The sequence below is a fragment of the Aethalodelphis obliquidens genome, unplaced genomic scaffold (assembly GCF_003676395.1).
Source record: "Aethalodelphis obliquidens isolate GAN/ISIS:26980383/991018 unplaced genomic scaffold, ASM367639v1 scaffold32, whole genome shotgun sequence".
NCBI lineage: Eukaryota > Metazoa > Chordata > Mammalia > Artiodactyla > Delphinidae > Aethalodelphis > Aethalodelphis obliquidens.
This window is the reverse complement of record NW_020837976.1, coordinates 436,486-454,782: the sequence shown is the minus strand read 5'-3', so window position 1 is coordinate 454,782 and position 18,297 is coordinate 436,486. Positions and strand designations below refer to the sequence as shown.

Below are 18,297 nucleotides of genomic sequence, written 5' to 3'. Positions count from 1 at the left end.
CTCTGAGGTACTGATACTTTCTGATACTAACAGTTAATAATGACCAAACTTAGGCTAATGAGGAACAGTGGCCAAGAACTTTCAAACAGGAATTCAGAAGAAAGAGTGCTAGTCCTGGTTTTGCCAAATATACTAATTATGTTATTTTATATCAAGTCACTTCCTTGAAACAGTTTCCTTATCAACTGTCACCTGTTTGACTTACCTCAAGTTATTACACAGTTCCTTTCTTGTATTCCTCTGTAATCCCCACCAACCCCATCAGCAGTGCACCCTGTGTTATCACAGGGTAAGCATACCCTCAATTACCTGGGGAAGGAGAGGACTAGGATATATTTATGCTCATCTCCTAAGAGAACAGCAGAGCGAAAAGGCCCTTTTAGAAAATGCCCTAAAGGGAGAAAACTGAGCACACCTTACCCTATCTCAAGGACTGTGGCTCTCATAGACTGCTCCCCATCCAATGACAAAAAAAAAAATGAGACAGAGAGAGAAAAATAAACGTCTCCCCCAACCCCTTACACTTTTGCTCATAATAAACTCCAGTTACATGAAATGCAAACTTACCTGGATATGGCACTCTGCCCTTTGTTACCAGTTCCGTCTGCAGAATTCCAAATGACCATACATCAGACTTTATTGTAAATCGACCATATAGTGCAGCCTCAGGAGCTGTCCATTTGATTGGAAATTTTGCACCTAAAACAGTATTGACAAGCTTGCTTCAGTAACTTGCTTTTCTCTATTTGTGTAAATATGACATAAGCAAGGTTAATTTTTTGTCACTATCCCTACTGTACATGTCATCAGTGTCAAATTCTTCAAAAGTACAAGATACATGGGAAAATTTTCTTTAATACTATTTAAAATTTGCATTAATAAAAATCACATTTCTTCCTGATAAGATATTCAATGACAGAATGGCTGATGGGGATAGAAAATTATTCAAGAAAATAGAGGTGGGGGCGTCCCTGGTGGCGCAGTGGTTAAGAATCCGCCTGCCAATGCAGGGGACACGAGTTCAAGCCCTGGTCCAGGAAGATCCCACATGCCATGGAGCAACTAAGCCCGTGCACCACAACTACTGAGCCTGTGCTCTAGAGTCCGCAGGCCACAACTACTGAAGCCCATGCGCCTAGAGCCCGTGCTCCGCGACAAGAGAAGCCACTGCAATGAGAAGCCCGTGCACCTCAACAAAGAGTAGCCCGCGCACAGCAACAAAGACCCAACGCAGCCAAAAATAAATAAATAAATAATTTTTTTAAAAAAAGAAAAGAGAGGTAAAAACTCTAGTAAGAAGCAACCAAATACATGGGTTATAGGATCTATAACTTTTAAGTCAGTCTAGCTCCTAGTAGTTCTGTTGGTTGCCAAGAACCTATTCTATCGGTTCTAACGTCTACTGGTTTTCAACCACAATCTCCTTTCTAAATATTTTATGATATCTCTCTGGAAAATTTTATTGTACTATCATTTTTAAAAGCCTAAAAGACTAAAAAGTATTTAGTCAAACATTTAGTGTATACTTACTTTTTATGCACAAGACATTATGCTAATTGTTATAGGAGACACAAAAACATAGCCTTTGTGACGTTTATACACTTATAGTGAAAATGAGATTATAGGTGTCTTAAATACTTGAAGTTCCTTATATATGTATATAATGTTGTAAAACAGTTCTTTAGATGTTCAAACAGAAGATCAATTTTCATTAGCACAATCACAAAAGGTTTCATTTAAAAAGTGGAGGCTAAGTTTAGTCTTAAAGAATGCTTAGAATTTTTGCAGGTAAAGATTAAAGAACAATAGGAAGATATTTCAGCTGGAGGGAACAGCACAAATGTATGGAGATTGAAAAGAAAGCACTGTGTTGAAGACAGGGTTTCTCAACCTGGGGACTACTGGCATTTGGGGCTGGATAATTCTCCGCTTGGTCGGGGCTAGCTTGTACTTTGCAGGGTGTTTAGTGGTATGCTGGGCCGCCCCCAGTAGATGCCAGTAGCAACCTCCCAGTTGTAACAACTAAAAATGTCTAAAGGGACTTCTCTGGCGGTCTAGTGGTTAAGACTCTGCACTTCCACTGCAGGGGGCACAGGTTCGATCCCTGATCGGAGAACTAAGACCCCTCATGATGCGTGGTGCAGCCAAAAAAATAAGTAATAAAATAAAAATAAAAATGTCTCAAGAGGTTGCCAAATGTCCCTCGGCGAGCAGTACCACCACCCCTGGTTGAGAACTGTGATTTAGGGAACAGTTCCCAGTGGTTTGAGTACCAATATGGTCAGTGACAAAAAGATACAGTCCAATGAAAAAAAGAGAAAAAAGATCACACATCAATTCATAAAGCTAAAATCACTAATTTATAGGTATATTCTTTATTCTGAGATTACATTCTTCCTGCTTGTGTAGTGTTAAAATGCTCTTTCTTTTATGAAATGATGGTAATAGTGGATAGCTGAGAAAAGGTTTTTTTGGTATATCTACTAAATAAATCTTTGCTAACCTTTACGTTGGTCTTACTAGTTTGTATTGAAATAGTCTGTTTATAATTCAGTTGCAGACAGACATTAGTCAGTGAGCTCCCTGACAGCAGAAATCATGCCTCTTACAGCTGTGCCCTGACGTCCAGCACGTGGAAGGACTCAAATGTTTGTTAAAGACAAGCTGGAACTAGACAGTAGGAGATGATGAATGCCAAGGTATCTTTTTTATAGGTGTGGAGGCCTGAAGGTTTCATCAGGATGAACAACCTATGTGCTGATCTGCACTCGACCTTACTTACTCTCTGCCTGTCAAAGTTACACTCTTTCTTTTCATAGTGGACTGAGCGTCCACTATGTTAGGTAATGTCAGGCACTCTACATCTATTAATGCATTAAGTTTCACAACAATCTTGAAAAGTAAGTATTACCATCTAATATTTATAAGTGAGGAGACTGAGGCCCAGTCAAAAAGGTTAGGTAACTTGGGTGAAATCTCTGGGCTAACAGGAGATGGAACTGGAACTCAAAAACCCATACTCTTGAACATATGTATATATATAACTGATTCATTTTGTTGTAAAGCAGAAACTAACACACCATTGTAAAGCAATTATACTCCAATAAAGATGTTAAAAAAAATTAAAAAAATAAAAAAAATAAAGAGGGAGGAAAGACACAACCTTGACTTTAAAAAAAAACAAAAACCATACTCTTTGTGTATGCATATATTTTGTCCTTTAAATGTATACTGAATGAGAGCTCAGAGAGATAGACACCAAATAAAAGAAGTGACCTGTTGTAATTTCTGTAAGCTCCCCTCCCTCACTGTTTACAGTGTCAATCTTATAAGTGTTTTTATTTACTACAATTTTATATATAATAAAGAATTATTGTAAATCTGGCACGGAACTGGTTTCCAAAGCCTTTATAAAATTGTATGCTATTTCTTAATACATTAACTCCTAGTCCTTAGTGTAGTAAAAACTGGATGGTTCTGAAGTTCGTTACAAAAGTTATTTTAAAATGTTTCTTATTTGTTGGCATGCCAAAGGAAGTGTGAAGAGAATACTGCTTGCTATATTTATAATGCAAAGAACACCCACAGTTAGATTCTTCCTTGGGGGAAATAACTATCAGAAAGCCACAATACTATGCACCGTGTATAATTTTATGAATAAAAATCAATGTTTTTATGACTTTTTTTTTCTTTTCCTTTCTTTTTTATTGGAGTACAGTTGCTAATGTTTCTATGACTCTTCTGAGCAGACCGAGAGCTGTTCTTCTTATTCTGTAAAACCCTGTATATTCAAAAGAATGGTAAGAAAAATCCATCGAAAATGAGGTTACAAGCATTTATTAAAAAGCCATTTTACCTTGTCTAGCTGTATACTCATTGTCTTCAATTAACCTTGCTAAGCCAAAATCTGCTATTTTGCACACAAGGTTTTCTCCTACAAGAATGTTAGCAGCCCGAAGATCTCGATGAATATAGTTCATTCTTTCAATATATGCCATACCATCAGCAATCTTGGGAAGAAAAAAAACATATGATACAAAGGGAAGGAGGGAGAGGACAATTCTGGTTAATGTTAAGCCAGATCGCTGAAGAATCATATATCTTCAAAAGAGATGATGGTAATGGGGCATAGTCTAGCAGATAATAATAAGAACAGAAAACCTTTTAATGGAGTGGGGGGAGGGAGAGGAGGATATGGAGGGAGAGAGAGGGAAGGAGAGAAGGAGAGGGGATAGGGGAGTAGGAGAAAGGCCCACAAAGCCTGAAGCATTTACCTGGCCCTTTCCAGAAACAGTTTGCTGGCCCCTAGCATAGAGGGGCTCAGAGCCTTGAGCTCAGGTGTGTGGACGAGGCTTGACATATGCTAAAGTCTCACAGGTACGGTTTCTTGGTATAAAGTTTCTCTAAATTGTTAGATCCCATGGACATCTGGACACTCACTGAGAGAAGACTCTTAGACCCAATGTGTCAACCAAAGCCAATAAAAGGCCCCTTGAATACCTACCACACACTTGAATATAACTTTTAATAGTTTTCAGATCCAGAATAGTAAAACTATCCCATCTTTAACTGTATACTGCCATCTTAATTCTTGTTTTGGACTATATTAAATAAGAAATTCAGCATATACTTTATCTTTATTTATTTATTTAAAGACCAATATTATTAATTATTTTAGGTATATTACTTTCCAACCTTCTATCCTGGTAGGATCAGTATGATTCTATGTTGCTTAATATCTGCCTATCTACGGCATCCCACTCCCAGCTTTGTTCAGGGCCTTTTGCAGCACACACTTTAGATTTCTAATATTTTCTTTGGAATAGCGATCATTCATTGACTTAAAATTTATCTACTGAAATATAAATACATATAGATTTTATACTTGTGGATGCATATGTTTCTGAAAGGCCATATGATACAGGAAAGCACTGTACTGGGACTTACTTACCTGATTCTAATACTAATAAGTTATATGACTTTTAGATACCTGGGTCCTCAAGATACTACAGTATCTGTAACATACGAGTTCAGACTGGATTATCTGTAATGTTCCTCCCAGCTATAAAATTCCATGATTTCACTATTTGAACAATAGTATCTACTAAGATTAGTTTACATTTTTAATGTACACTTGCAATTCAAATGGACACATGTATAAACACACAAGTACCTGAGCAGCCATGTCAACCAGTTGTGGGAGCTTCAAGTACTTTCCATCTCCCTCCTTCAGGAAATCTAATAAGCTCCCTGTAACAGACAGCAAGACATTCATAAAAAATAAGCAAATCTTAAATCAGAATTGCAACAAACATTCCCCTACCTCCAAACAAATCATATCACAATACAAAACTTCAGCTTTTTATTCTTCAATATTTTTTGCAGCTTTGGAATTTCTGAATAATTATCTTTAAGATTCTAGAAGAGGGCCCTAAACTGAATTTTTTAAAACTTCTGATAACATGAAAAAAAAAGGGAAAATGCAATCATCTCACCAGATTACAGACATTCTTTCCTTGTTTGCTTTGATCAAAATCAGCCCAATTTTTAGTCAAAAAGTAGTATTAGATACTTATATTTTTAAGTCAATCTGTAACAAGAGCTCAGACAACTTGAGGACATCTTGGGGTACTTGAAACTAAAGCTAGGTGGCTAAATAAATGAGTTGATATGAAGTGTTAGTACAACCAACTTCTCTCAATTTTAGCAGAAGATACCATGCAACAGCAAAGTACTATGCATTACAGCAGAGATAAAGGTTGGAAAGAAAACGTCTAATTGCTATTCTATTACAGGTTAAAAACTTACCATGTACCTGAATTTAATCAAGAGAAAATATCAGACAAACCCAAATTAAGGCACATTTTATGAAGCAACTTTGTTCTCTTAAAAAAATAACGTTATGAAAGACAAGAAAAGCTGAGGACTGCTCCAGATTAAAGGAGACTAAAGAGATGGATGACTAAAAGCAATGCATGACCACGGACTGGATACCAGATCGGTGGGCGGGGTGGGGGGGATTGCTATAATCGTCACTGGGACAATCGGTGAAATCTGAATATGAACTGTATTTTAGGCAACAAAATTGTAACCATGTTACATTTCTTGAATTTGATCATTGTACTGTGGTTATGTAAGACAATGTTCTTGTCTTCAGAAGACAAACTCAAGTATTTAGAGGTAAAGCAAGCATAACGTCTGCAACGTACTCTCAAATGGTTCGGGAAAAAACACTCACATTTATTCATACATATATATAGCACTGGCCGAATCTGGCTGAAACATACATGGTAATTCTTTGTATTATGTTTGCAACTTTTCTGTAAGTTTAAAAGTACTTCAAAATAAAAGTAAAATAAAACAAAAAACAAGGCAAGGCAAAGAAAGCCCTTTCCGTGTTGACAGGACTATGAAGCAAGACATAGTCATGACTTAGTATCTTCATTTATAGAGATTCAAAGTCAGGGAATATCTCTCTTCCTCTGGTCCGTCTATGGCAGGGAGGACATGTTACTGTGTTTCTCCATTTATCTGCCCTTTCAAATATTTACTGAGGGTCTACTACATGTGAGGCACTGTAAAAGGCATAGAAGATACAAAGATAAATAAGATCTTAAAATACTATATGAAAGTATAGTATATAGATCTAGAAACTACATGCACACAAATAAATATTGTCCAGTAGGTGTTATAAAAGTTACTGTAAAAACTACAGTGGAGACACGATGGATCTGGTTAATTCTATGGAAAAATCAGGAAAGGCTTCACAGAGGAGATGCATCTTGAAGAAGAATGGGGTCAGATAGAGAATTCCAGGAAGACAGAATAACAAGTACAAAGGCAGTAATTCATGAAACGGCACAGTAAGTTCAAGGAACTGAAAACGGTCCTTCTTATGCAAGAACATGGGCACAAAGATGGGAACTGATGAGAAAGAGGCTGCAGGAGTCAGAACACAGAAGGCAATGCATAAATGGACTTTATCTTTTTTATATGAAGTTTTATAGAGAAGCAATATGATCAGATTTATGTTGAAAAAGCAATCACTCCAATTTGATGAATGATATTGTACTAAAACTGCATAAAAGGAATAAGTTTAAAAGTTCCTGCAATAGTCTAGGAAAGAGTGAGAAGAGGAACATTTCCAGAGGCACTTAATAAATGGAATTAACAGTCCACAATGGACTATTATTACATAAGGGGGTGGGAAAGTGAAGACTGCGGGGCCTCATTGCCAAAGTCTGTGTTTCTAACAAGTGTCCAGGTGATGCTACTGCTGCCGCACCCAATGTTCCAGAGTCTCTTTCCCCTTTCCAAAAATGGCAAGTACAAGAATATTCACTGCAGCACTGTCTGTGATGGTGCAAACTAAAAGCAACCTAAATGTTCATTGGGAAAGGAATGAATAAACAATGGAACACTCATACAGAATTTCATTCAATAGTTAAAAGTACACAAATGAGATCTTCCCTTATCCACATGAATAACTCTCAAGCACGTGATGCTGAATGAAAATAAAGCTGGTTAAATTTATGTAATTTAAAAATATACAAATACTGTTAATAGGTTAACTATATATTAGTAAAAGTATATCAACAGGAAAAACAGAGATGCGAAAAGCAACAACTTCAAAACTGAGGTTACCTCTGAAGGGAATGGGCTCAAGGAGGGGTAAAAACAAGGATTAAGTTAGATCTTTAATGTGTTGTTTCCTTAGTAGAAAGATCTGAAGCAAATATGGCAAAATGTAAACATTAGTTAAATTTGGATGGTAGGGACATGGGTGTTATGGTATTCTTTGTATGTTTGAAATATTCTGTAATTTAAAAAGAGTAAAATGGCTAGTTAGGAAGTAAAGATGTAATACTGTCTTCTTTAAAGAATCCTGGGGCTTCCCTGGTGGTGCAGTGGTTAAGAATCCACCTGCCAACGCAGGGGGACAGGGGTTCAAGCCCTGATCCCGGAAGATCCCACATGCCACAGAGCAACTAAGCCCGTGCGCCACAACTACTGAGCCTGCTCTAGAGCCCGCGAGCCATAACTACTGGAGGCCATGTGCCTAGAGCCTGTGCTCCGCAACAAGAGAAGCCACTGCAGTGAGAAGCCCACACACCGCAACAAAGAGTAGCCCTCACTTGCCGCAACTAGAGAAAGCCCATGCACAGCAATGAAGACCCAATGCAGCCCAAAATAAATAAATAAATTTAAAAAAAAAAAAGAATCTTGGCTGTGAAGGGAAGCAAAAGGTAAAGAGAAGTCAGTGAAAAGCAGATGTTGGGACCAAGAGAGGGTTTTCTTTTTAAACGAAAGGAAGGATTTAACTGTCCTTAAACAGAGGAAAGAACCTTCTTTTTCTTAGCCTGCAAGACAGACTGATGTTATATAAATACACTGCATGACAATGTTGAATATACAGAAAGAAGCAAAAGCTACAGTTCTTTGTTTCAGGATTTAGAATCTAGATAAGGAGCCATGATCAATCCACTATGTAAAACATCATTCAGTGTAATGATAATTGCTAAAACAGTGCAAAGGCTGCAGAGCACAGAAATCCAGGACTGGAATGTGTGTTATTTTGACAATTCTTTTTTTCTGATCTTTAATTACAACAAATCCCCCCTCCCTTAAAAGTTTCTTATATCCATTTATCAGAACATTTTTGGATCATATCAGTGGGTCCTTAACCTTTTTTTGGTCATGGGTTATTTTGAGAATCTGATGAATGAGAGTCTATGGACTCTCTTTCTAGAAAAACATACATAACTGTGCAAAGATTGACAGAGAACTTCAGAGGAAGTTCACTGACCCTCTGAAGCTCATTCATGGCAGAGAGAGCATGTATTTGATAAGTAATTATGAAACCAATTCAGAGCAGTCCTTAAGTCGGTCTCATATACCTCTCTGGCCTTATTTCCAACCAGTTACCTTCTATACTTTCCACTACCCATGGTTTTGTTCCCCATTTCCTCATAGCTCTGCAGAAAAATACTGGTACCCTTCACTTTACTTATTCATGTCCTTCATAATCTTAAAGGGTATTTCAAGACTTGTCTTTTCTACTGATATTTCTCATTTTATTCCAACCTATGTTATCTCTTCCTCAATTTCTATGTTACTTACTGAATGTGTCAAAACACCTAGAAATCCATTATGCTTTGAACTTGTTTGTTGATAGCGAGCTGTTATTTACTTTTATACTGAAAATTAACTTATCGGGTTAGGTCTTTTCTCTCTTAATTCAATGTAAGTTGGTTAGATGGCTTTATTTCTTTGATACCTTATAATACTGGCACACTGTTTATATATTAGAAGCATTCAATACATTTTAATTGTTAACAATTTCTAGAGCATTCTGATTATAAAGAGAACACACAAAGCAATGAGTCTGGATAGATTATGGAGGGCCAAGTTCTAAGTGCCTGAATAGCAAGATGGGGAATTACAGAGTTTAAAACTAGAAGGGCCTCTCTCGCCTCCCTGCTTCCAAGATGACCAAGAAAAGAAGGAATAATGGTCACCCCAAAAAGGGCTGCGGCCACGTGCAGCCTATTCGCTGCACCAACTGTGCCCGATGTGTGCCCAAGGACAAGGCCATTTAAGAAGCTCATCATTCGGAACATCGTAGAGGCTGCAGCTGTCAGGGACATTTCCGAAGCGAGTGTTTTCAACGCCTGTGTGCTTCCCAAGCTGTATGTGAAACTGCATTACTGGGTGAGTTGTGCCATTCACAGCAAGGTAGTCAGGAATCGTTCTCGGGAAGCCCAGAAAGACCGAACACCTCCACCCCGATTTAGACCCGCGGGTGCTGCCCCATGACCTCCGCCAAAGCCCATGTAAGACGCTAAGTCCTTAAAGACTAAAGAAATAGTGTCCTCTGGAAAGACAATAAAATGGAAATTATATTTAAAAAAAAATTAAAAAACTAGAAGGGGCATTTGTGATCTTGTATACTAAACCTCCCATCTAGAAATAATCCTAACCCAGCAATCTGACAACATAGACTTCTACCATATTCCCCAATTAAATACTTCTTGAAATCAATATACAAAGCTAAACGGACCATTAGCTTTATCTCCACTATATTCTTATGCTATCAATATCCTGATTTAAACTTTCTCCTTGCCCCTTTTCTCCCTTCTAGTTCATCTAATGTACTCTGACATGGGATATTTGGCAGTTGTTTGAAGTAGAGATTCTTTGCCAAAAGTGCCATGTGCTTTGGGAGCTTTAGGTAATGTTTTGGCTCTCAATTAGCAGGCTGTGTCAATTCTTAACTTTTGGTTTTTCTGTTTCTTTTGGGGGGAAATATTTTCTTATGGTCAATGTGTAGCTTGTAGTTGGTCCTGTCACCACTAGATGGAACTACATCACTGATCAAGATGGACAAATGGTGAGGGATGACTCCATCAGTGGCTCTGACTAACGACTCATTAAGACTAAAAAAAGGAGATAAAATTCAAGAGGATAAAAAGCAGGCCTGTCAGCAAGCATATTTGGTGACTTACTAGTTCCTCTTCTAATGCATCATCAGCAAAGGGAAAGAGAGAAGAGCGACAGCCTTCCCTTCTTTCCCTGGCCCTAACCAACCCTGTTACTGAAGATCCCACACCTTGGGGTCTGGGGTTTGGAGAAATGGAGAAATTTCAGTTGACAGTAGTGGCAAAAAGCAGTTTCTAGGATTTCTGAGTGAGATTATATTAAAACTAGATAAAGTTAATTTTCTTAACTTTACCTGATTTCTTTGCTTTAGTACTAAAAATATAAATAGCTTTCTGATTGCATTATTTTAAATCAACTAGTGTGAATACTTCTTTTCTTTTTCACCTTCCCAGCTATTCCACTGACTTTAGTCAAATGGAATGAAGGACTATTTACTTTCAAAATAAATTCAGGGCCTTATTTCCTTTTTAAACTCCGTACTATCATTTGGAATAACTGGAGCTAATTTCCATTAAACAAAATGTCAGGTTTTCTCTTTTCACATGTCTACATAAAAAATCTTAAGTTAGAAAATACAGTAAAAATCTGGATGCATAAAAACAGATGAAGACTTAAAATTTATTAACAACATGAATACCCCATGAAATACTAACATACACATACCTTTTGACATAAATTCAGTGACAATGTAAATTGGCTCTTCAGAAACAACAGCATATAGTGGAACAAGTTTATCATGTCTTAACTTTTTCATTATCTGAGCCTCTTGAAGAAAAGCTTCTGGCATCATTGTACCTGGTTTTAGTGTTTTGATTGCAACTTTTGTGGTTCCATTCCATGTTCCTAGAGAAACAACCCATATTTCACTATTTTAACCTATATTTTAAGAGATTTACAACAAACTTCAATGAGCAGCAGTAACCTCAAATATTTCAACATATCTTATCATAAATTGGGGCATTTTCATCTATGTCTAAACAATGACAAAAAACAAAAGTTCAGGCTCCTTACCCATCCATACTTCACCAAAACATCCTTGTCCTAGTTTAACCTCCAGTCGCAAAGATTCTCGAGGGATTTCCCAAGCATCTTTTGCTAGACCTTGAGTCTGGGGTTTCACAGTTGGACACACAGTTGTTAACTTATGGCATAAGCCATCAGCATGTTCTAGATAAATGAATAAACTACACTGTAAAATGAATAACTTACAAAAATTAAGGTACATATAATTGTACCAGTGTTTTTAAAAGTTTAAATTATAGGAAATAAAAACAATGTTCTATCAGTTTTATTACAAAAGCACAAACACAAAAAGGGAGTTGCATAAAAGAAGCAAAACATACAAGAAGTCAAACATTTTATTAAATACATTTTAAAAGTTATTATTTATTATGTCCCATTATGTCCCAGCTATTGTGCTAATTCAGCCCTTTACAAATATCTCATATAAATAAAAGAGAAAACTTAAGCAACTTTCACAAGGTGACCCAGTAAATACATGATAGAGATGGGTTTCAAACCCTAGATCTGACTGCCTCCAAAGTTCTGCTTTTGACCACTGTGCTTCATTTCTTCCCAAAGAGAATGTTACCATTAATTGTTATTTCTAAAAACCACAAGTGAGGAACTTCCCTGGTGGTGCAGTGGTTAAGAATCTGCCTGCCAATGCAGGGGACACAGGTTTGATCCCTGGTCTGGGAAGATCCCACACGCCACGGAGCAACTAAGCCTGTGCGCCACAACTACTGAGCCTGTGCTCTAGAGCCCGTGCGCCACAACTACTGAGACTGCATGCCACAACTACTGAAGCCTGCACGCCTAGAGCCCTTGGTCCACAACAAGAGAAGCCCCTGCAATGAGGAACCTGTGCACTGCAATGAAAAGTAGCCCCCGCTCTCCGCAACTAGAGAAAGCCCACGTGCAGCAACGAAGACCCAATGCAGCCAAAAAAAAAAATGAACCCAACTCAATAGTATTATCTGTTCCTCATTTTAAAACTAAAATACATTGGGCACATACTGTGTATAAAGTAGCATGTTAGACCCTAAGAGACATGAAGACATGGATGCTGTCCTCATAAAATTGAACATGAGGAAATAATTTTCACCCTTGAAATATTCACGTACCTGTATAGTGTTTTACCAATTTCTGCAGAGTATCAAATTGTGCTCTGGTTGTGATATAGTATCCACCACTGTCAAGTTTCCTAATTTTGTAGTGTTTCACATTGTCACCCCTTACCTCATCCCAATCACGAATAGAGAGGGAATAAGCACCTAGAAGGGAAAATGAACACTTCTACTATACCTTTCTTAAAATACTGCCCAAGAAAATTTTTATACTTATATTAACAATATTCATACCTTTAGTAGTTTCACTCTCTCTTACTAAGAAAATACCTCGTTGATTCCCAGGATTCAGAAGTAATCTTTCAGCATCTTTTCTCCCCATTTTGCCAAAATACCATCTGGAAAAAAAAATGAGTAGTGTTCTGAGTTAGAAGGGTGTAATAAGCATCAGAAAAATTATACATAGATATTAGTAAGAATGGAGTGGGATAGGGAGGATGACAAAGAACAGAACACAGCTTTAAAATACAGTAAAACAGAATGAAAGATCTTTCTTAAATATTACAAGTATTACTATCAGAATATATTGTCATAGTATTTTCATGTATTAACTACTCAGCAAGTCTCTTAAACTCCACCTGGCAGTCACAGGAACCGTAAATATAGAAGGAAAGGCAACAATGACAGTCTTTTAGTCAATGACAGATGATTATAGTAGGAAGAGTAAAAGTGGTTCTCTGGCAACAGTGTGGTCATTTGTATTCAGTAAGATGCAAGTAAACCATGTCCAAATTATTAGAGACTCTAAATTACTGTGGGTTCATTTAATACGGTTTTGTTAATAAAAATGCAATTTTTGCTGAGGAGGAGCCACAGAATAATGGAGAAGAAAGACCAAAGGACAAAATGGAAAGTAACAAGTCCCAAAGCAGAACAGAGAGTTATGGAGACAAATTACACATCACTAATAAAAAAGCAAACAAATATTGATAGAGCACCTACTATGTGCAAGATGCTGGGTCAAGTGCTATGATATGAAGATGATGTATTATTTATGGATCCCAGATAAACCTGCTTTGTCATAAAAGTACAGGCATACCTCATTTTATTGTGTTTTGCTTTACTGCGTCTTTTAAAAAATTGTAGGTTTGTGGCAACCCGGTCAAGCAAGTCTATCAGAGTCATTTTTCCAATAGCATTTGCTAACTTCGCGTCTCTGTGTCACATTTTGCTAAGTCTCGCAGTATTTCAAACATTTTCTTCCACATAAGACAGCAAACTTAACTGCTAAATGTTGTGTGTGATCTGACTGCTCCACCAACTGGCTGTTTCCCCAACTCCCTCTCCTCATGCCTCCCAACTCCCTGAGATACACAATGTTGAAATTAGGCCAAGTAATAACCCTATAATGGTCTAAGTGTTCCTTTCTCTGAGTGAAAGGAAGAGTCGATCAACATGGCAAACTGTTTTTGATTTATTTTAAGAAACTGCCACAGCCACTCCAGCCATCAGCAGCCACCGCTCCGATCAGCAGCCACCAACATGGAGGCAGGACCCTCTACAGCAAAACAATTATGGCTTGCTGAAAGCTCAGACAATGGTTAGCATTTTTTAGCAATAAAGTATTTTTAATTAAGGTATGTACATAGTTTTTTTAGACATAGACTGTTGCACACTTAATATACCACAGTGTAGTGTAACCATAACTTTTATGCACTGGGAAACCAACTCACTTTACTGCAATATTTGCTTTATTATGGCTGTCTAGAACCAAATCCACAATATCTCCGAGTATGCCTGTAATATGTCACTGAAGGTGAACTTTAACTTTTTGAAAGTTGTAAGAATGGTACTTAGAACTCCCATACACACTCCACCCAGGTTTCCTGTTAACATTTTGCTTTGTCATATTCTCTTTTTCCCTGTGTATGTGTGTTTGTGTGGGTGTGTGTATTTCCTTCTGAACTGAATGATAGTTGCAAACATGCTGAATCGTTACCTCTAAATGCTTCAGTGTGTACATCCTAAAAGACAAAGATACTCTCTCTCCATAGCCATGGAGCAAGCACCTAAGTCAAGAAGTTAACACTGATACAATAACATCAATGGAGGATAAATTTTTGGCGTGAAAGAGTCTGCAGAATATAAAAAGGGTTAATGCAATTATTTTAAAGTGAAAAAATGAAGGCTAGGGACTAGGCATAATACAGTATTATAAATGCAGATTCATTTATGATCTTACTGTAAGCAAATACTATGGCATTAATTATTAATTTTCAAGTAACATCTCCTATTAATACGATACATTAGCTGTATTAAGACTGGTATGTAATTGCACGTGTGTAAAGTTGTGGCTAAGTAGAATGTGCATTAAGACATTTTAAAAATCAAAATAATTAATAAAATATGAAGCAGTGCCATACTCTTCTGCCTGAATGGAATCTGCAGGGGCTACATAATTGCTAGGGATATAGCCATTCTTTCCTGTAGCAATTGATCTTGCTTCCCACCAGTCTCCTTCCCTGCAACACATAAAACAACAATTACCACAAGGTAGACCACAGCTCAGGACACGATCTATTGCAGTGCCATCTTGTATCTGAAACAGACAAGAAGTATTACTTCCATTTTTATTTATGCATTCATTTGATCAAGAATTAAACTCCAAGAATAATATTTAAAAAATAGGTTAGAGGACATCACTGGTGGCGCAGTGGTTAAGAATCTGCCTGCCAACCCAGGGGACATGGGTTTAATCCCTGGTCCAGGAAGGTCCCACATGTCATGGAGCAACTAAGCCCCTGCACCACGACTACTGAGCCTGCGCTCTAGAACCGTGAGCCACAACTCCTGAGCCCGTGTGCTGCAACTACTGAAGCCTGAGCGCCTAGAGCCTGTGCCCGGCAACAAGAGAAGCCACCACAATGTGAAGCCCGCACACCACCACGAAGGGTAGCCCCTGCTTGCCGCAACTAGAGAAAACCCGCGTGCAGCAACAAAGATCCAACGCAGCCAAAAAAAAAAAAAAAAAAAAAAAATAGGTAACATAAATTAAGGGAATAAGGCAAAGCAAAATAAAAATTGAATTGTTTCTCCTTCAACCCAAAAAAAAAAAAAAAACCCCAAAAAAAAAAAAAAAACCAAAGCAAAAAAAAAAAAAAAAAAAAAAAAAAAATAGGTTACATGAATTAAGGGAATAAGGCCAAGCAAAATCACAATTGCATTGTTTCTGCTTCAAACCAAAAAACAAAACAAAAACCCTAAAAAACAAAAAAAAAACCACTTTAATTTTAGTTATAAAATCTCTTTTTTACGTAACCTAACCTTTCAACCTAAGACAATAAACTATGCTGAATAAAACAATTTGGGAAGTAAATCTTTCAGATTACTCAGTTTCGATGAAATGTTTTCTCATTTAAAAGCTTTACTGAGATATAATTTGTATACCATAAAATTCCCCCATTTAAGATTTTTTAAGAGTTTTGCAGCCGTTACCACTATCAATTTTAGAACATTTTCATCACCCCCAAAAGAAACCCTGTACCCATTAAGAGTTACTTCCTGGGCTTCCCTGGTGGCGCAGTGGTTGAGAGTCTGCCTGCTGATGCAGGGGACACGGGTTTGTGGCCTGGTCCGGGAAGATCCCACATGCCATGGAGCAGCTGGGCCCGTGAGCCATGGCCGATGAGCGTGCGCATCTGGAGCCTGTGCTCCGCAACGGGAGAGGCCACAACAGTGAGAGGCCACAACAGTGAGAGGCCCTCGTACCACCAAAAAAAAAAAAAAAAAAAGAGTTACTTCCCATCCCACCCCTCCCCCACCATTTCCAACCACTAATCTGCTTTCTATTTCTATGGATATGCCCATTGTGGGGCATTGCATATAAATGGAACAATACAACACCTGGTCTTTTTGACTGGCTTCCTTCACTCAGCATAATTTTTTCAGCATTTATCAGTTGCTCATTCTTTTTTTATTGCTAAATGATTTTCTTTTTTAAAAAAAATTTTTTTATTCTTTATTTTTTTTTTTTGGCTGCATTGGGTCTTCGTTGCTGCGCGAGGGCGTTCTCTAGTTGTGGTAAGCGGTAGCTGCGGCGAGCAGGGGCTACTCTTCGTTGTGGTATGCGTGCTTCTCGTTGCGGTGGCCTCTCTTGTTGCGGTGAACGGGCTTCAGTAGTTGTGGCTCGTGAGCTCAGGAGTTGTGACTTGCAGGCTCTAGAACGCAGGCTCAGTAGTTGACTCAGTAGTTGACTCAGTAGTGACTCACGGGCTTAGCTGCTCTGCGGCATGTGGGATCTTCCCAGACCAGGGATCAAACCCATGTCCCCTGCACTGGCAGGCGGATTCTTAACCACTGTGCCACCAGGGAAGTCCCAATAATTTTCTTTTTAACAATGCATAAAATTACAATGTTTCTTTCTATCATATTAGGAGAAAAAATTCAGATGCCCTAGAACTACTGTAACCAAAATATTAGCAATGAGCAATAATAAAAAGATTTAATTCCTGGAATAAAGTATATTTACAAGAATGTTATCCACGAACATCCAAATAAGACTAAAGTCAATTCAGAACACGAGAACTACATGTAGTTTGTAATAGATAAGCCTTGACTTTTCCAAAATTAATGTGAAAGGAGAGTATATTATCAATCTGCAATGAGGAAGACATATGGGTTCTGCTACTATAGATTAAATGCATGTTTTGCTTTACCAGAAATAAGTATTGAAAATATTTTGTCTACATTGAAATTTCATAAATTCTTGAGGTGAATCTGATCTTTTAAAAATGAAATGGAAAATCCTTTTGTAATTCAAATGTTTACAAACTTATATACTTGGCTTGTAGCTTCCTAGTATATATTAAGTACGTTCAGATATACAAACTGAAAACTTTGATCCTGATAATCATTCACTGATTCATTCAAACATTCACTGAATATCTTTTAAGTAACAGACCTTACAACAGAGTGTGCTAGAAACAGGTAAAAAGTCCTTATCCTCAAGTAACTCCATCTAGAGCAGGATTTCTCAACCTCCGCACGACTGACACTTTGGGCTGGACAATGCTTTGTGGTGGGGGGGCTGTCCTGTGCACCGCAGGATGCTGAGCAGCATCCCTAGCCTCCATCCACTAGATGCCAGTTGTAGCACCATGGATGTAACAACCAAAAATGTCTCCAGACACGGTCAAATGTCCCCTGGCTGATTCTGCCCCCATGCTGAGAACCACTGGTCTAAAAGGATGATAGGCAAGTGATAAATTTTAATTCAAAACTGTGATGACTGCTATAATTGAGGTTTGCACAGGTTGCTATGTAAACATGTAAGAGAGACACCACCAAATCCAGCAGGAGGTGGGGACTGGGCCAGGCAGGAAAGGTAGAAAGCATATCAAGAAAGGCTTCCTTGAGAAAGGACACAGGAATATACACTTTGACGGATGCACAGGGTTGGCCAGATGAAGGAAGAAAAGTGGAGGGACAAGAAGTTACATTCCAGAAAAAAGGAATCGCATGTGTGAAAGCACAGAGAAGGGGAGAACCCCCAGTGTATTCAGAATCATAAATAAGTAATTCACTCTGGCTGGGCAGTGGAGTGAGGAAGGGGAAAAAGCTCAATGAATGACGCCTGCTCTTATTGCTGTTTTATCTTGACAGCAGCCAGTAGCTATTGAAGGATTTTAAAGCCGAGAGACAGAATCACATTTCATGTTCTCAAAAAATAACCGGTAGCAAGTGGGAACAAAGATGGAAGGAAACATGACTGGATGCAAAGAGACCATAA

The 18,297-nt window shown here is 38.0% G+C and overlaps 1 protein-coding gene and 1 pseudogene across 2 annotated transcripts in view; one reads left to right on the top strand and one right to left on the bottom strand.

Moving 5' to 3' along the window:
• The window catches only part of YES1 (YES proto-oncogene 1, Src family tyrosine kinase), a 109,350-nt gene that overhangs the window by 36,836 nt on the left and 54,217 nt on the right, over positions 1–18,297 (bottom strand). For both annotated transcript variants that reach the window (XM_027127558.1, XM_027127555.1), the window contains exons 4-11: positions 14,933–15,031; positions 12,804–12,907; positions 12,567–12,716; positions 11,452–11,607; positions 11,104–11,283; positions 5,174–5,250; positions 3,857–4,010; positions 568–699 (exon numbers count right to left, since the gene is read on the bottom strand). In XM_027127558.1, the coding sequence (XP_026983359.1) occupies positions 568–699; positions 3,857–4,010; positions 5,174–5,250; positions 11,104–11,283; positions 11,452–11,607; positions 12,567–12,716; positions 12,804–12,907; positions 14,933–15,031 (1,052 nt within the window). The remainder of the gene's footprint in view (positions 1–567; positions 700–3,856; positions 4,011–5,173; positions 5,251–11,103; positions 11,284–11,451; positions 11,608–12,566; positions 12,717–12,803; positions 12,908–14,932; positions 15,032–18,297) is intronic.
• On the top strand, positions 8,161–11,086 carry LOC113631278 (40S ribosomal protein S26-like; annotated as a pseudogene).